At 34.1% G+C, this 15,279-nt stretch overlaps 1 protein-coding gene across 1 annotated transcript; it reads right to left on the reverse strand.

The window, feature by feature from the left end:
- Positions 1 to 9,333: 9,333 nt before the first annotated feature.
- LOC107904218 (cell wall / vacuolar inhibitor of fructosidase 2) lies at positions 9,334 to 9,953 on the reverse strand. The gene has a single exon (XM_016830512.2). It carries the CDS (start codon positions 9,913 to 9,915, stop codon positions 9,382 to 9,384), a length of 534 nt encoding a protein of 177 aa, XP_016686001.1. The 5' UTR covers positions 9,916 to 9,953; the 3' UTR covers positions 9,334 to 9,381.
- Between the last annotated feature and the right edge of the window lie 5,326 nt (positions 9,954 to 15,279).

Consider the following 15,279-nt stretch of genomic DNA (forward strand, 5'->3'; position numbering starts at 1 on the left):
GCATCTCTTTTTGCATTTGTTCCAATCTCTCTAACCTTTGGTCCATTGCTCTTATTTTTCCTCTTGTACCATAACGATGTTCCAGGGTAACTGCCATAATTTTTAGAGTGTTTTGTGAGTTTTAGTGCGTATGATGCAATGCTGATGCATGAATGCAATGAATGCGATGAATGCAAAAAAAAACGTTGATTCCAATTCGATTTCATTAGAGTAACTTTTCTAGAAAACAAGTTTCTTTACATAAAATAGATTACATATAAGGCTTGGCCCTGATACTTAAGGCCTTGACCTGCCTAAGAAGCTAAGCTAGCTCTCGGCCTTGGTCCGATTCCGACTCGTATTTTAAACTCAGCACATCGGCTTGTACTGCTAACGTTTGCAAGTTATCAGCCACTTCTCGCACTTGAGTCAAAGCTTCACCCATGACGTAATCCCTATTCCGGACCTGATCTTGAGATTGATGAAGTTGTTCCTTGAATCGCTCGTTATTTACCTCAATGAGTTCCATCTGAAGTTCACGATTCTGCAGTGCTATTTTGAGTTCTTCTATATTCTCCTTTAATTCTTCGATTCTGCTCTGACTAGCTTTCAACTCGATTACAGAGTTACGCGAGCGATACTGATACAATGACCTCTCTAACTCTGATACCCGAATTTTTAACCCCTCCTTTTCATTCTGGCTTTCTACCAAACTTCTTTTCAGAGCACCTTCTCGAGCTTGAGCATCCCGGAATTTTTCTTCCCATTGGTTAGCTTTGCTTTATTCTTCTTTAACTTCCTGTCGCCACTGTTCCGATGTTTTTCCTAACCCAGCGGTTCTCATTGATCTACGCAGCTTCTTATAGTCCGTTTTCAAACTGTCCAAGTCCTCTTCAGCCTTGTTTTTCCCTTTTCTGAGTCTGTCAGCTTCTAGTTTCTGGACATCGACATCTAACCCTAACTGCATCTTTTCTTCTTCCAACTGCTCGATCATTTTTTCTAGCTCCAGACTCTTTCTCTTGAAATCTTGCCTGATGATTTCTAGCTCAGATGGGATTACTTTCAAGTGTTCTTCTATCGACTGAGGATTCTCTTGATCTGATGTAGGGATGTTGTCGTTAATCCTCTGATTCCACCATCGGTCGTACTCAGGAGTAGTCATGGGATTGGCAGCAAACTTTTTCATTCTACGAGTCTGGTTCCAGGTATTTGATATCTCGCGAACTTTCTTTTTGTAATTATTCCTTGTGAACACGAACTCGCACTTGGCTAACCTGTATGTTAGTGGTGTAAACTGTCTGGATCTGTACTGTCTTAATGCAAGTAGAGGAGCATATCTGACGGCTCCTCATACTCCTAACAAGGGAACCCAATCGAAATCTCCGCATCGGTATAATATTTCATCAGGAACCATCCACGGGGCTATCCATTCAACGTCTTCTTCTTGCAAATTTTGGAGAACCGTCATCCAATTTTCTTCTGTAACATAATCTCGCTTCGGTGTAGCCACTAACTCTTTCAGTGGAGAGTAATTTTCAGAGAAGATACGATACGAGACCTTTTCCACTTTCCAAAAATGGCTGTGGAACCAAGATAGCAAGAGTTGTGCACATCCAATAAATCTCCCTTCACCCGCTCTTCTACAAGCATTTAATGATCTGAAAGTTTTAGCCAAGATTGCCGGTACAGGTGTGGTTCCTTTACCAAGTCTGTCAAAAAGGTCAGAAACAGCCTCGTCTACATGCCCCAAAGCTTTGGGGAAGATGACCAGTCCATAAATGCTCAGGGCAAAGACATCTACCCTTTTCTTCACGTCGAGGTGCACTAAGATTAGATCCCTCAGGTTCCTCCAAGGAATGCATTTACAATCTCCTTTTTATTTGATCCGGGTTGTCACCCACTGTTCGCTCATCCTTGTGATGTTCATCAGCTTTTTTGAAAATGCTGGGACGTTAGCAGGTCTGGAATAAATTCTGTGAACTTGAATCTTTGGGTAATTGAGCAAGGTCGTGTAGTCTTCTATAGTAGGTACCAAATCTACTTTCCCAAAAGTGAAGCAACTGTAAGCAGAATTCCAATATTGGGCAAGGGCTCGAAATAAGTGTTCATCTACCTTGACATCGAGCAGATAAGGTAAATCACTGTAATGACAATAGAAGAGCTGTTTGACCTCGTCATCCCACTAACCCCAAATTTCTTTCATCTCTTGGAGATTATTCTGAGTTACGATGATCCGAGTAAAATTTCATAACTCTGACACGTACTCCTCGATAAGACTGTCACCTTTCTCTTGTTGTGTTGTCTTGGCCCATATCCGGACAGCCGCGTTGTCTTCTACTTTATCAAAAAACCCTTTTTCCATGATAAGCTATCTATTTAGGAACCGAATGCGAATCAACACCTTTTGTGATGAAAATGCCATGCAAATACAATCAAAGTAAAACAAAGCAAATCAGTATTTCATACGCAGTTCAAAGCAAACAAAGAATAATAAATGTAGCACTTGCTCAAGTAACCACTAGGGTTTCGGAGTGGCTCTACCTAGGGTGGGTTCTTAAGGCTCGCTACATGGGGTTTGGTTCTAGAGTAAGGGTACCTGAACCAGCAGATTCCTCAATCTTCACCCATTATAGGCTCATACAGACCGAGTTTAGTTCAGGGGAATACATTTCCCTATGGCTACACGGAGATGAAAATCTCACGAAGACATAGGTACGGATGTATCCCGAAAGTGAGCCACTATCCTGCACGGAGGTGAAAACCTCACGAAGGAGTAGTTTCTCACTCCCACTTAAAGGGGTGTGACCACAGCGGTCATGCAATGCAATATGCAAAACCATTTAAAGACTCAAACCAACGCAGCAGGTATTGTATGATAAACCATAAAAAATAGCTGATGAAATGCAATGAAAGGATCATATTTCAAAACCAAATTTTCAATTTTTGATAAAAAGACAAAAGTTAATCAATTTGTGGCTTGACTCTCTTATTTGGCTCCCCAGTGGAGTCTCCAAGCTGTCGTAACCATTTTTTTGAAAAACGGGAATCGACTTGATTTGAAAATGAAAGAACGGGAGTCACCACCAATCCTTTTTGATGAGGTGTGATCGGGTCACCTTAAATTAATCACTTTAATAAAAGTTAAGATTTACTAAAATGATAATAATTTCTTTGGTCTACGAAAAATCAGAAAATGAGTTCGGGAGTCAATTACGCACGAGGAAGGGTTAGCACCCTCGATACGCCCAAAATTGGTACCTAGTTGATTAATTAGTGACTTAATGTCGAAGATTGAAAACTTGAAAGACTTTTGAAATACGATCCTTCTTTATAAAAAAGCTCAAGTGTTAAAGACCTTCTCGTCTCAAAATATGAAATGTCACATCCAGTAAGTTAGGACACGACATCTTGAATTTTCGAGAGCGAGCTTGCCTTTTATATAAAATTTGCATATTTTAATTTATTAAAAGGGTATTCGATTATTTAGAGTAAACGAGAGAAATCGAAACCCAGTAAGTTAGGGCACGTTTTCTCGAATTCTCAAGCACCGAATATTGCCTTTATTTTAAAACAAATTCTTATTTCGAGGTGACAAAATGTCATACCCGGTAAGTTAGGGCACAACGCTTCGTATCTCCGAGAATAAGCATTTTTCAAAACTCATATAGCGATTTAAAAGAGTATTCCGTTATTTAGGTTAAATGAGAAAAATCGAAACCCAGTAAGTTAGGGCACGATTGTCTCGAATTACCAAATACGGCATATCAGAATTATTTTCAGGCATCGAGTAAAAACATAATGTGATTTATAGGATTATGTCGTTATTTAGATTAAATGAGAAAAACCGAAACCCAGTAAGTTAGGGCACAATTTTCTCGAATTGTCTAAATACGAAACTTGTTTTGTTTTAGAAAACACAATTATATGCGTCGAGTAAAGGACCAACGTAATCATAATCACATGGTGAAATGAGAAACAAATCGTTGGATTAACATGCATAATAATAATAACAGAGGTGATGATATAAACAATAATAATGATGAATAATGTAAATTTGCATATATATTGAGACACATATGAATAAACGAATAAACATAATGCCTAAAGCGTAATAATAACAAAAATATGAGTGAATAAGAAACGTAAATAACTAAGTAATGAGAAAATAAGTAAAATAATAATAATAATAATAATGCAATGATAGTAAGAAAGAAAAAAGCGATAACAATAATATGTCAAATGATAAACATTAATAATAATAATAATAAATATAATAATGATAATAGTAAGAATATACAATGTATAGTATTAGAGGTAAATACATAATACATACATATTAGAAATAATCATAATATTAAAAACAACTATTAATAACTATATAAATATATATATAGTAGTAGTATATACATGGTATAGTTTAGAAAAAACATAAACATAAGATAATATGAGAAATAAAAATATATAAATGATATAGTATTAAGGTATATACATAACAATAAAAATACAATATTAAAAGATATATACACGTAATATATACAAAATGTATTCGTATTTAAAATATATATATACATAATAAAAATGCAATATTTAAACTATTTACATAGTATATAAATGCTAAAAAATAATAATAATGTTTAAAAATAAATATTAATGATACTACATAGATATATACATATAGATTAAAATGAAAACATGATAATATTAAAAGTATGTACACAATATATATAATATATTAAAAATATACATATATATAATATTTATAAAAATATATATATAGTATAATGTTAATATGTATATGCATAATATGGAGTATGATAGTATTTAAATGTGTATACATGAAATATATATTAGAAATAATAAAAAACAACTATATGAATATATATAAAATATGTAAGTATTAATTAAAACTAAAAATGTCTAAATAATAGTAAAATATGCTAATAATAACAATACGAAAGTAGTAAATAGAATAATAAATAATATTTAAAATAAAAAAAGGTAAAAAATTAATATAGAAACCACATTAAATCTAAAAAAGGGACTAAATTCGAAACAAATATGGAGTTTTGGGGCTGATTTTAAAGAGAAATATAATAAAAGGGACCTATTTGAAGGCGCGAATAACATGCGGGTCCAAAAAGGAAATTTTCCCTTTCCCCCAAAACACTGAGCTTTAATCGGGACCAAAATGTAAACGAAATAAAATCAAAGGGGTGAATTTAAAAGCATAACAAACTTAATTGTAAAATGATAAAAAAGCGGAGGGATCAAAAGCGCAAATAACCCCTCCGCTTCAAAACACACGGATCCAAGGCCGGATGGGTCGGGTCGGCCCGCTTCACCCCAAAACGACGCTGTTTTGCGCCTTAGGGGGGAGGGCCAAAACGGTGCCGTTTCAAAGGCTTATAAAAGCCAAATTTTTTTTGAAAATTTTCATTCTTTCTGCGTTTGAGAAAAAAAAAGGGGGAAAGGGGGGGTCTTCTTCTTTAGGGAAGACCTAGAACCGGCCAAGGGTCCGGCCATCGCCCCGCCGTGCGCCGCCGTCTCCGGCGACAGTGTACGGTTGCCGAAATCTCGAAAAAGGTAAAAAATTAGTTTTTTTATTATTATTTTATTTTTCTAGTATATATATATGTATATATATGTGTTTTATTTTTAATAGAATAGGGGTTGTATGCAAATAGATTCGAAAAAGAAGAGAAAAAAAAGATAAAAAGGTAAATAGACCTTCGATTCGGTCTTTGATATTCCTTGATGCAATTTTGAGTATATTGAAGCCTTTTGATGTTTGTTCACCTCTTATATTTCGAAAAAAGAAAGAAAAATCTAGAAAAAGCCAACTCTCTGATTCTTTTGTGGCTTATATAGCCTTTTTACACGTTTTTCCCTATATTCTATGCTGTCTTTTCTTATTAATTGTTGCAGGTGCAGAGGCGGTGGAGGTGACCCGAGTTGGTGGCCGGTGCTGCAGTGGGCAGGTGGTGGCAGAGGCAAGTGGCCCTAGGGGCGGCGGCTGAACATAGGGGGGCTAGGGTTTTGTTTTTGTTTTTCTTTTTTCTTTATGTATTGGGCTGTGTTATTGGGTTTGGGGGTCATTTGGGTTTAAAATTTTTTTAGGTTTGGGCTTTGTGGGTTAGAAGATAGGTTTTGGGCTAGGGGGTTAGAAAATGGGTTTTGGGCTAGGGGCCAAATGGGCTTGTACACTAACATTTATATGAAACTCCCTGAAGGATTTAAACTACCTGAAGTAGTGAGTTCAGGTTCTAGAGAACATTATTCGATCAAATTGCACAAATCCCTTTATGGATTGAAACAATCCGGACGCATGTAGTATAATCGCCTAAGCGAGTATTTGTTGAAAGAAGGATACAAGAATGATCCTATTTGCCCATGCATTTTCATTAAGAAGTTTAGATCTGGATATGTAATTATTGCAGTATATGTTGATGATTTGAATATCATTGGAACTCCTGAAGAGATCCAAAAGACTATTGAGTGCTTGAAGAAAGAATTTGAAATGAAAGACCTTGGAAGAATGAAATTTTGTTTGGGGTTACAAATTGAGCACATAAAAGAAGGAATTATTGTGCATCAATCAATGTATATTGAAAAGGTGCTAAAGAGATTTTATATGGATAAGGCACATCCAATAACTACCCCGATGGTTGTAAGATCACTTGATCCAAGTAAAGACCCTTTCCGTCCTCGGGAAGATAGTGAAGATTTTCTTGGTCCTGAAGTGTCATACCTTAATGCAATTGGGGCATTAATGTATCTTGCTAGCCATACCCGACCTAATATATCTTTTTCTGTAAATTTGCTAGCAAGGTTTAGCTCATGCCCAACTCAGAGACATTGGACTGGAGTAAAACAGATATTTCGTTATCTCCAAGGCACAAAGAATATGGGTCTATTTTTCCCTAATAAATCCAAGACAGAGTTGATTGGTTTTGCATATGCAGGATTTATGTCAGACCCTCATAATGGAAAATCACAAACTGGATATGTTTTTACATATGGAGGTACTGCAATCTCTTGGCGCTCAATGAAGCAAACAATTGCAGCAACCTCGTCTAATCATGTAGAAATCTTAGCAATCCATGAAGCAAGTCGTGAATGTGTATGGCTAAGATCTATGATCCAGAATATAAGGAATAATTGTGGTTTATCATCTGGAAAGGAAGCTACAACTGTCTTGTTTGAAGACAACACATCATGCATTGATCAGCTCGATAGTGGATACATCAAAGGTGACAGAACAAAACACATTGCACCAAAATTCTTCTTCATTCATGACCTCTAGAAGATTAAGGAGATAAAAGTTAAGCAGATCAGTTCAAGTGAGAATTTAGCAGATTTATTCACTAAGGCGCTTCCTACATCAGTGTTTCAGAAGCTTGTTTACTACATTGGAATGCGTCACCTCCGAGATCTCAAGTGATGTAGCCATTAGGGGGAGTTAATACGTGCTGTACTCTTTTTCCCTTAACCTTGGTTTTATCCCATTGGGTTTTCCAGGTAAGGTTTTTAATGAGGCAGCATATCAAGCGTATAATTATGTACTATTTTTCCTTTACTAAGTTTTTGTCCTACTGGGTTTTTCTTAGTAAGGTTTTAACGAGGCATAATTAGATAATGAACATCCAAGGGGGAGCGTTATGAAATATTTATGTGGATGTCATTATCGACCCCATAAGTTATAAAACTCTTCCTATACCCCATAAGTTATGAGACTTTTCCTATACCCCATTAATATGGGAGATAAAAGGTCATGACCCTTTACATGCCCTATAATAATTAGAGAGTTACTTTTGACCCCTATATATATGGGGCTCATGTACTCATGAAAAATATGTATAAAAAAAGAAGATATACTCTCTCTTTTACATTCTCTCTACACTCTTTTTTCTATCACATTTTAGTTTATTCTTTCTTTATTATTTCACAACAATTCTGATAATTTCTGAGTTATTTGATTTTTCGAGTCAACTCAAATAAATAATTCGAGTTTCAAGTTTGAGTAAAGTTGAATTTTACAATTCGAATAACTCAAATAATTCAAATAATAAATTAGTGTAAATACCCCTTTAGTCCCTGTCAATTTTGAAAATAAGCAAATTGTCTCTCTCTCAACAAAAATTACAAAAAAATCAAAATAATTTTAAAAAATTAAAAATATTTATAAAAAATCCAAAATTTATATTTTAAAAAAGTTAAAAATATTTTTAAGGAATATATTAAGTAAGTTATAATTTTTTAAAATAATAATTTTAGGACCTAAATAAGTTAAATAATAATTCAAATTTATCATAATAAAGTATCCTCTTTTTCTTTTTTCTTTTTTGAAAAGGTTTTTAATTATATATGGTTCTAAATTTATATGCTCTAACATGACATTAGTGACATTGTAATAAGATTTTAATTTGACATGTTCAAAATCTTCAATGTACAACTAAACCAATATTTTAATTTATTTTTTTATATATTTTAATTTTATTATGCAAAACTTATTATCTTCGTCAATTGTGTATATATATATTAATATGTATTCTAAATACATGACTTCCACGTATATATGCATGTGAAAGAATTTTAGTGTTTATTTAATCACTTCTTTAACCACCAAATAATCTTCATTTTTCTTTATTTTTTTTATTTTTCACTTTTTTATTATTTAACTTTATTTATAAAAATTAAATAACATAATTATCCTTAAATATACAACTATTTGGTTTATAAAATATTGTTTGATACCATGAAGTTTTTAATTTTCAAAGTGAATTTTTTTTAAATCAATATTAAAAAAAGTAAATATTAAATAAATAAGTCACCTTGATCAGGGGTGAAACTAAGGGCTGGTAAGGGTTCCGGCCCCCCTAAAATGAAAAATTTTCCATTTAGACATTAATTTTTTTTTAAATTAGTAAATGTAAAGTTGCACTTTGACCCCCTAAAAATATAAAAAATTGATTTAATCATTTAAAAATGATAAAGATATAAACTATTAAAATAATGAAATTATATTTTTGCCATCTTAAAAATTACAATTTAATTTTGACCCCTAAAAGTTTTCTGATTTTGCCCCTTGACCTTGACTATTTTTTATTTTTGTAAAGTTCAAAAGCGGTTTCGTTAATATATCAAATAATAATTAAAAAATATTTTTTGTTTAAATAATCATTAAATATTAAAATTTTTGTTTGAAATTGTAAATGAATGTAAAAAATATATATTAATTTTTTATTTAAATAATAGTTAAATATAAAAAAAATTGCTTGACCTTATATCAACACAGAATCCAAAAAATATAATTAAAAATAAAAAAGGAGATAAAATAAATTATATATAAGATTATTTAACAAATATAATGTTATTACTATTATTTTATTTCATTTTTCACACTCACAAAAACCTATCAATTATTCTCATTGCAGCTTCCGAAAGTTCTTCATAAATCGTCATGTCATTCAAGACAGTAGTAGGAAGCGTATACTGTAAATCCCCCACATTTTTCTTACAATCAAACTCTTTCTGGAGCGCATGATTCAATAAATAATTAGTTTGATCGTAATCTTTGCTCTTCAATCGATCCATCGCGGTAGTCAAATTGGTTTTCGCGTTGGAAAGCTCTTTCTGGCAGTCTTGGAGAACCAATTTCAAGTCCTTATCGTGAACGCTCAAAGCTAGAACTGTCATGTTGCTTTCCAAGGTCACGGCTTTGTTGCTTATACAAGTTATGACAATGGTAGCAATGCCTACTTTATCGGCTGATTGGCTTCGGGGATCAGATTTTACGCATTGTATGCATGCTTCGGGGACTTCCGCATTATGACATTGGGTTTTAATCAAGGTGTCGTCGGCAGAAACAAGATTCCGATGACCCATGTAATTGAAGGAAATCGAAATAAGAAGAAAAAGAGGCAAAATAATTTCCATGGATGATTTTTGTTAAGTTCAATGGGAGCTCCTTTTGGTATTGTTAATTATTTATATATTTATAATATGCTTAAGAGTTCATTTATTAGGATTTATTAGGTTCAAATGCTTAGTGTTAAGTTTTTAATATATTAAACAATTATTCATTTTTTTAAATAATATTGATTAAAAAAATCATAATCCAATAATGGGTTATGTATAATAAATAAAATAATATTATTAATTACTACCATAATTTGGAACAATTATTTTTATTTTGTCAAATAAAGGAAATATATATATTTTAAATGTGTAAAAATAAGTGGGGTTGCATTAAGGAGTGGTGGTTGGAATTGGCATATAAGGTGATTGGTCTAAATTGCAGTTTCACTTCCAAATTCACACTCTTCTCATGTTTTGAGTAGAAAATTAAAGAACAAAATCTCAACAGGATTTCATGCATTAGATGTAATCATTATTGCAATTAATTTCATTTTGTCTACATTCACTTATAATGTAAAAGTTTTTATTGTTTGCGTTAAGTATGATATTAATATATTTTATATTTGTTTAAGTTCGATTTGATCTAATAAGGGTCTCTTCTACTTTAATCAGTAGTTGAGGGTTCGATCCTCACATTGAATATGGAGTAGTTTTAAAACTTGTGGCCAATATCTACCCTTTAATGGGCTTACAGAATGCAGAAGATTAGTTACGGGGCTTACTCTGTTAGATATCTTGAGAAATCAAAATTTCTTTTTGTCAAAATCTACCCATATTTATAAATGGCTAACCCAAACTCATTTTAGGTTTGATAATATTATTTTTTAAATATATTTATAGTTATTTTAATTTAATATTTATTTTTTTATTTTTTATAGTTTTATATATAATCATCTTAATTTTTTATTGTTTACATTGTATTAGTATTATATGTTACCATAGGTTTAATTTTATTGTGTTATAAATTATATAATATAAAAAATACTGTTGTAGGCCAATTTTGGCCCATTTACATCAAATCCATTTACAATTAAACCCCAGCATAACCCACAACCCAAACCCATCAACTAACAGCCCAAATTCCACCAAACCCTAGCCCATCCCAATCAAATTAGCAACCAAACCCTAGGTGCGCCGCACCTAGGGTCTTCAGCCTTTTGACCTCTGCCACCACCCACCGCCACTCCTCTGTCAACCACCTGCTCCACCACCTGCACCTGCAAAATCAAAGGAGAAATGACAGCAAACAAGTAGCAAAATCGGGCTATAAAAGGCCCAAAATTGTAAACTAAAAGGACCTTTTTTTTGGACTTTTTTTTTGAATACATAAAAATAGAACAAAAAAGAGAGATTCAAGTACAGAAACAAAGAACCCAAAAAACAGATTCAGAGAAATAGTAAGGTATACAAGAGCAAAGATTACTTCATCTTTTATTTTATTTTTTTTTATTTTCTTTCTCTTCGAATCTATTTACATACATATCAATATTTTCCCATTTTTTTTAAAGAAATATCAAAGGAAATAAAAAGAAAACAAAAAAATACACCTTTTCGACTTTTCAGCTACCGTGTACGGTGGCCAGCGGTGGCCGGTGGTAGCAATCGGCGGTGGAGATCGACCAGGGACCTCGTCGGAACCTGGACCTGCAGAGAAAACAAAGAAAAAGTTTAGTTTTTTTTTAGAAACAGATAACAAATGATTTCAAAAACAAAAACTTTAACTTATATAGATGTTACAAAACGACGTCGTTTTGGTCGGCACCCATAAGCCCCAAAATGACGCCGTTTCACTCTGCCCGACCTGATCCGACTTTGACCCGCTAGGATCCGCGTGTTTTATTATGGAAGGGCTATTTACGCATTTAGCCCTTCCTCTTTTTCAAGCTTTTACAATCAAAATTTCTTTGTATTTTAATTTGGCCCTACAATTTGTTATACTTTCCAATCTGGTCCTCAATGCGTTGCGTGTTTTGGGTTGGAGGGGTTTATTTCATTTTTAGTCCCTCCACTATTTGTGCGTGTTGAAATAGGTCATTTTCTCTTCTTTTTTATTTTAGATTTTCCCTCAAACTCTATTCTTAGTTCGATTTGGTCCTTTTTAATATTATTTAATATTATTATATTTACCATTATTCATATTATCATTATTATTATTATATTGACCATTATTCATATTATCATTATTATTAACATATTATTATTTTTAATGTATTATTATTACTAGTTATTATTATTTCTAGTATTATTATATATAATATTAGTGTATGTTTTATTATATATGTAGCGACGTAAAAATGTTTAGCTTTGGTCACTAATTGTGGCGATTTATTGAAAACTTTAAAACTGAAGTTTGATTTTAAAATAAAGAGGGGAGTCGCCACCGATCCTTTTTTCTAGGTGTGATCAGACACCTAATAAATCATCTTTTTTGAAAAGAAAATTTATTTGAACAAAAATGAAGGCCAAATTTGGGTCTACGCATAAATCCAAAGAAAAATAGGGTTCGGGAGTCGGTTACGCATGAGGAAGGTATTAGCACCCTCGCGACGCCTAAAATTGGTATCTTGTTAAACACTAGTTGTCTTTAATTTCAAAGAACGAATTCAATTTAATATTTAATCATGATCCAATTGAAAAATGAGAATTTTTAAAACACGAAAATTTTGAAAGCACGAAAATTTTTGAAACCTGAAAATTTTTTTTTAGAAAAACACGAAAAATTTTGGAAACACGAAAAGTTTACAACACTAGAATTTTGACAAATTACCTATCATCATCTTCATTTTAAAAATAAAACTTGATCACTTACCAATAATCACAAAAATAAATATCCTATTTCAAAACACAAGAATTTTTAAATTTGTCGATTTTTTAAAAAGGACGTCCCATTTTTAACACGAGCCAATGATATTCACCCAACATAGCGATGAAATCAATGACCTTATGTTAAATCGATACGTTGCCTTATTTATTGAAATTAATTAGAAGAAAATAAAAATATTTCTAAAATAATAAAAAGAAAACTAATAATAATGTTGTAATAATATGTAATCTAAAATATATATTAAATTCGGAATGAGTAAATAATAATAAAAAGGGTAAGAATATACCGAAGTCCAATATTATGGGTTACTGAAATTAATCTCTTTTCTCCTCAGGTTGCTGAAATGGGCCTTTGTTGGTGATCGTCACTAGATTAGATTGCCGCAAATAGAGTCGAGTTAACCCGACTATTTAAAAATTTATTTATGAAGGAAAACACGAGATCTAGAAAATATGCTGCAATCTCGTCAACAACAATTAGATAACCTCTTGAAGGCTCTAGAAGAAAAGAGTGAGCAGTACGATAGGGACATTCACGCGTATGAAGGAACTCTCAAAGAAAAAGAAATGCAACTTGACTTCTTGATCAATGAAATTCGTAAAGCGGCTATACAAGTTGTTCAATTATCAGATGAAGCCGAAGTTCTCAGTTGCCAATTCCCTCCGAGCCAAAGATCGAGCATATCAGAGTTTTTAGAGCAAGTGAAGAAACAAGGCAATGTGGCTAGGAAATTTGTGTAACTGTTGGAAAAATGAGAACTTTGTGTAATAGACTATGTTGATAAATGAAATGCCTAAATATGGGGCTATCTTGAAATCAACACCAATTTCTTGCATTTCATTCATAACTTACATTCATTTGACATTCATGCATTCATTCATGCATCAATTCATTCATTGCATATCCCATACTCGTTCGCTGAGATTAAAGCGTACAATTCGCAGTTGCCAGACTTCAAAACTGGAACCACGTCATCCGTATAAAACGCGCCGACAAGCTAGAGTAATGGAGAATGAATTCAATGAGAGAATTGAAAGGATGGAAAGGGCTCAAAAGGAATTACAATAGCAACTGGCCAAATCGCAACAAGAGACGAGAGACCTAATGGTGAGATCTCGAGAGGAATCGCTCGAGCAAAGAGATCAGATGGCTAAAATGATGGAGATGATGACAACTTTGGTCAAAGGAAAGGGACCCATGCAGAACTCCGATGTTATGGAACCTCGGTCAAGAATTCACCATGATCAAGATCCATTCTATCCCCCGGGATTCACTCCACCGCCCGCATATACAATACAAAGAGGGTATACTCAAGAGGAACCCACTGGCTTGGAACATCGACCTATGCCACCTGCTCCACCCACTAATTTGGGGCAAGGAATGTTAGCGTTGAACCCAGAGGCTAGTCCTGCTAATCCACTAGTTCCAGATCTGGATGACCCAGCAGAGGTAGCCAAGTTGAAATTGGATAACCATGACGCAAAATATAGGAGTCTAGAGGAAAGACTCAAAGCAATAGAAGGCACTGAAGTCTTCTCCGCACTAGGTGCCAAAGAACTCAGTTTGGTACCTGATCTAATTTTGCCTCCGAAGTTCAAAGTGCCTGACTTTGAGAAGTATGATGGGACAAGGTGCCCAAAAGCACATCTCATTATATTCTGTCGAAAGATGACCGGTTATGTGAACGAGGATAAACTACTCATACATTGCTTTCAAGATAGTCTAACGGGGTCAGCTCTTCGGTGGTACAATCAACTTAGTAGAGAAAAGATTCGATCCTGGAAGGACTTGGCGTCAGCATTTTGCGAGCAGTACAAGCATGTATCGGATATAGTGCCAGACCGTATGACCTTGCAAATGATGGAGAAAAAGCCATCAGAGACCTTTAGACAGTATGCGCAGAGATGGAGAGACGTCTCAACTCAAGTGGAACCCCCACTAACAAAAACGGAGATAACCGTTCTCTTTATCAATACTTTAAAGGCACCGTTTTATGACAAATTAGTGGGAAATGCCACGAAAGATTTCGCGGATATTGTAATATCCGGTGAACTCATAGAGAATGCCGTCAAGAGCGGTAGAATGGAAGGATTAGAAGGCTCAAGAAAAGCAGCACCCTTAAGGAAGAAAGAGCCAGAAGCCCTCATGGTGGGAACTGGGAGTCGTTACATTCCCAATTCGTATCCTAATCAACCCCGACCTCGAGATTATCCACCCTCGAATTTCCATTATCCCCCTCAAACCCCTTATTACCAAGCACCACATCCGTTCTGCCCCATATACGCCACGAACAACCAAAGACCCGTCACCACTTTCCCACAAAACACGGTACCCGCCCAAAGCCAACCCAGAAATGAACCAAGACCATCAAGGCCTAATCCCGAGAGATCGCAATTTACCCCCATCCCTGTGTCGTATGGGGAATTATACCCAAAACTTTTAGAAAAACAGCTAATTTCTCCCCATTACATGGCACCCCTTAAACCTCCATACCCAAAGTGGTACGATCCAAACGCTAGTTGTGCATACCACGCAGGGAACCAAGGGCACTCTATTGA

This window comes from Gossypium hirsutum, chromosome A11 (assembly GCF_007990345.1).
Source record: "Gossypium hirsutum isolate 1008001.06 chromosome A11, Gossypium_hirsutum_v2.1, whole genome shotgun sequence".
Classification (NCBI taxonomy): Eukaryota; Viridiplantae; Streptophyta; class Magnoliopsida; order Malvales; family Malvaceae; genus Gossypium; species Gossypium hirsutum.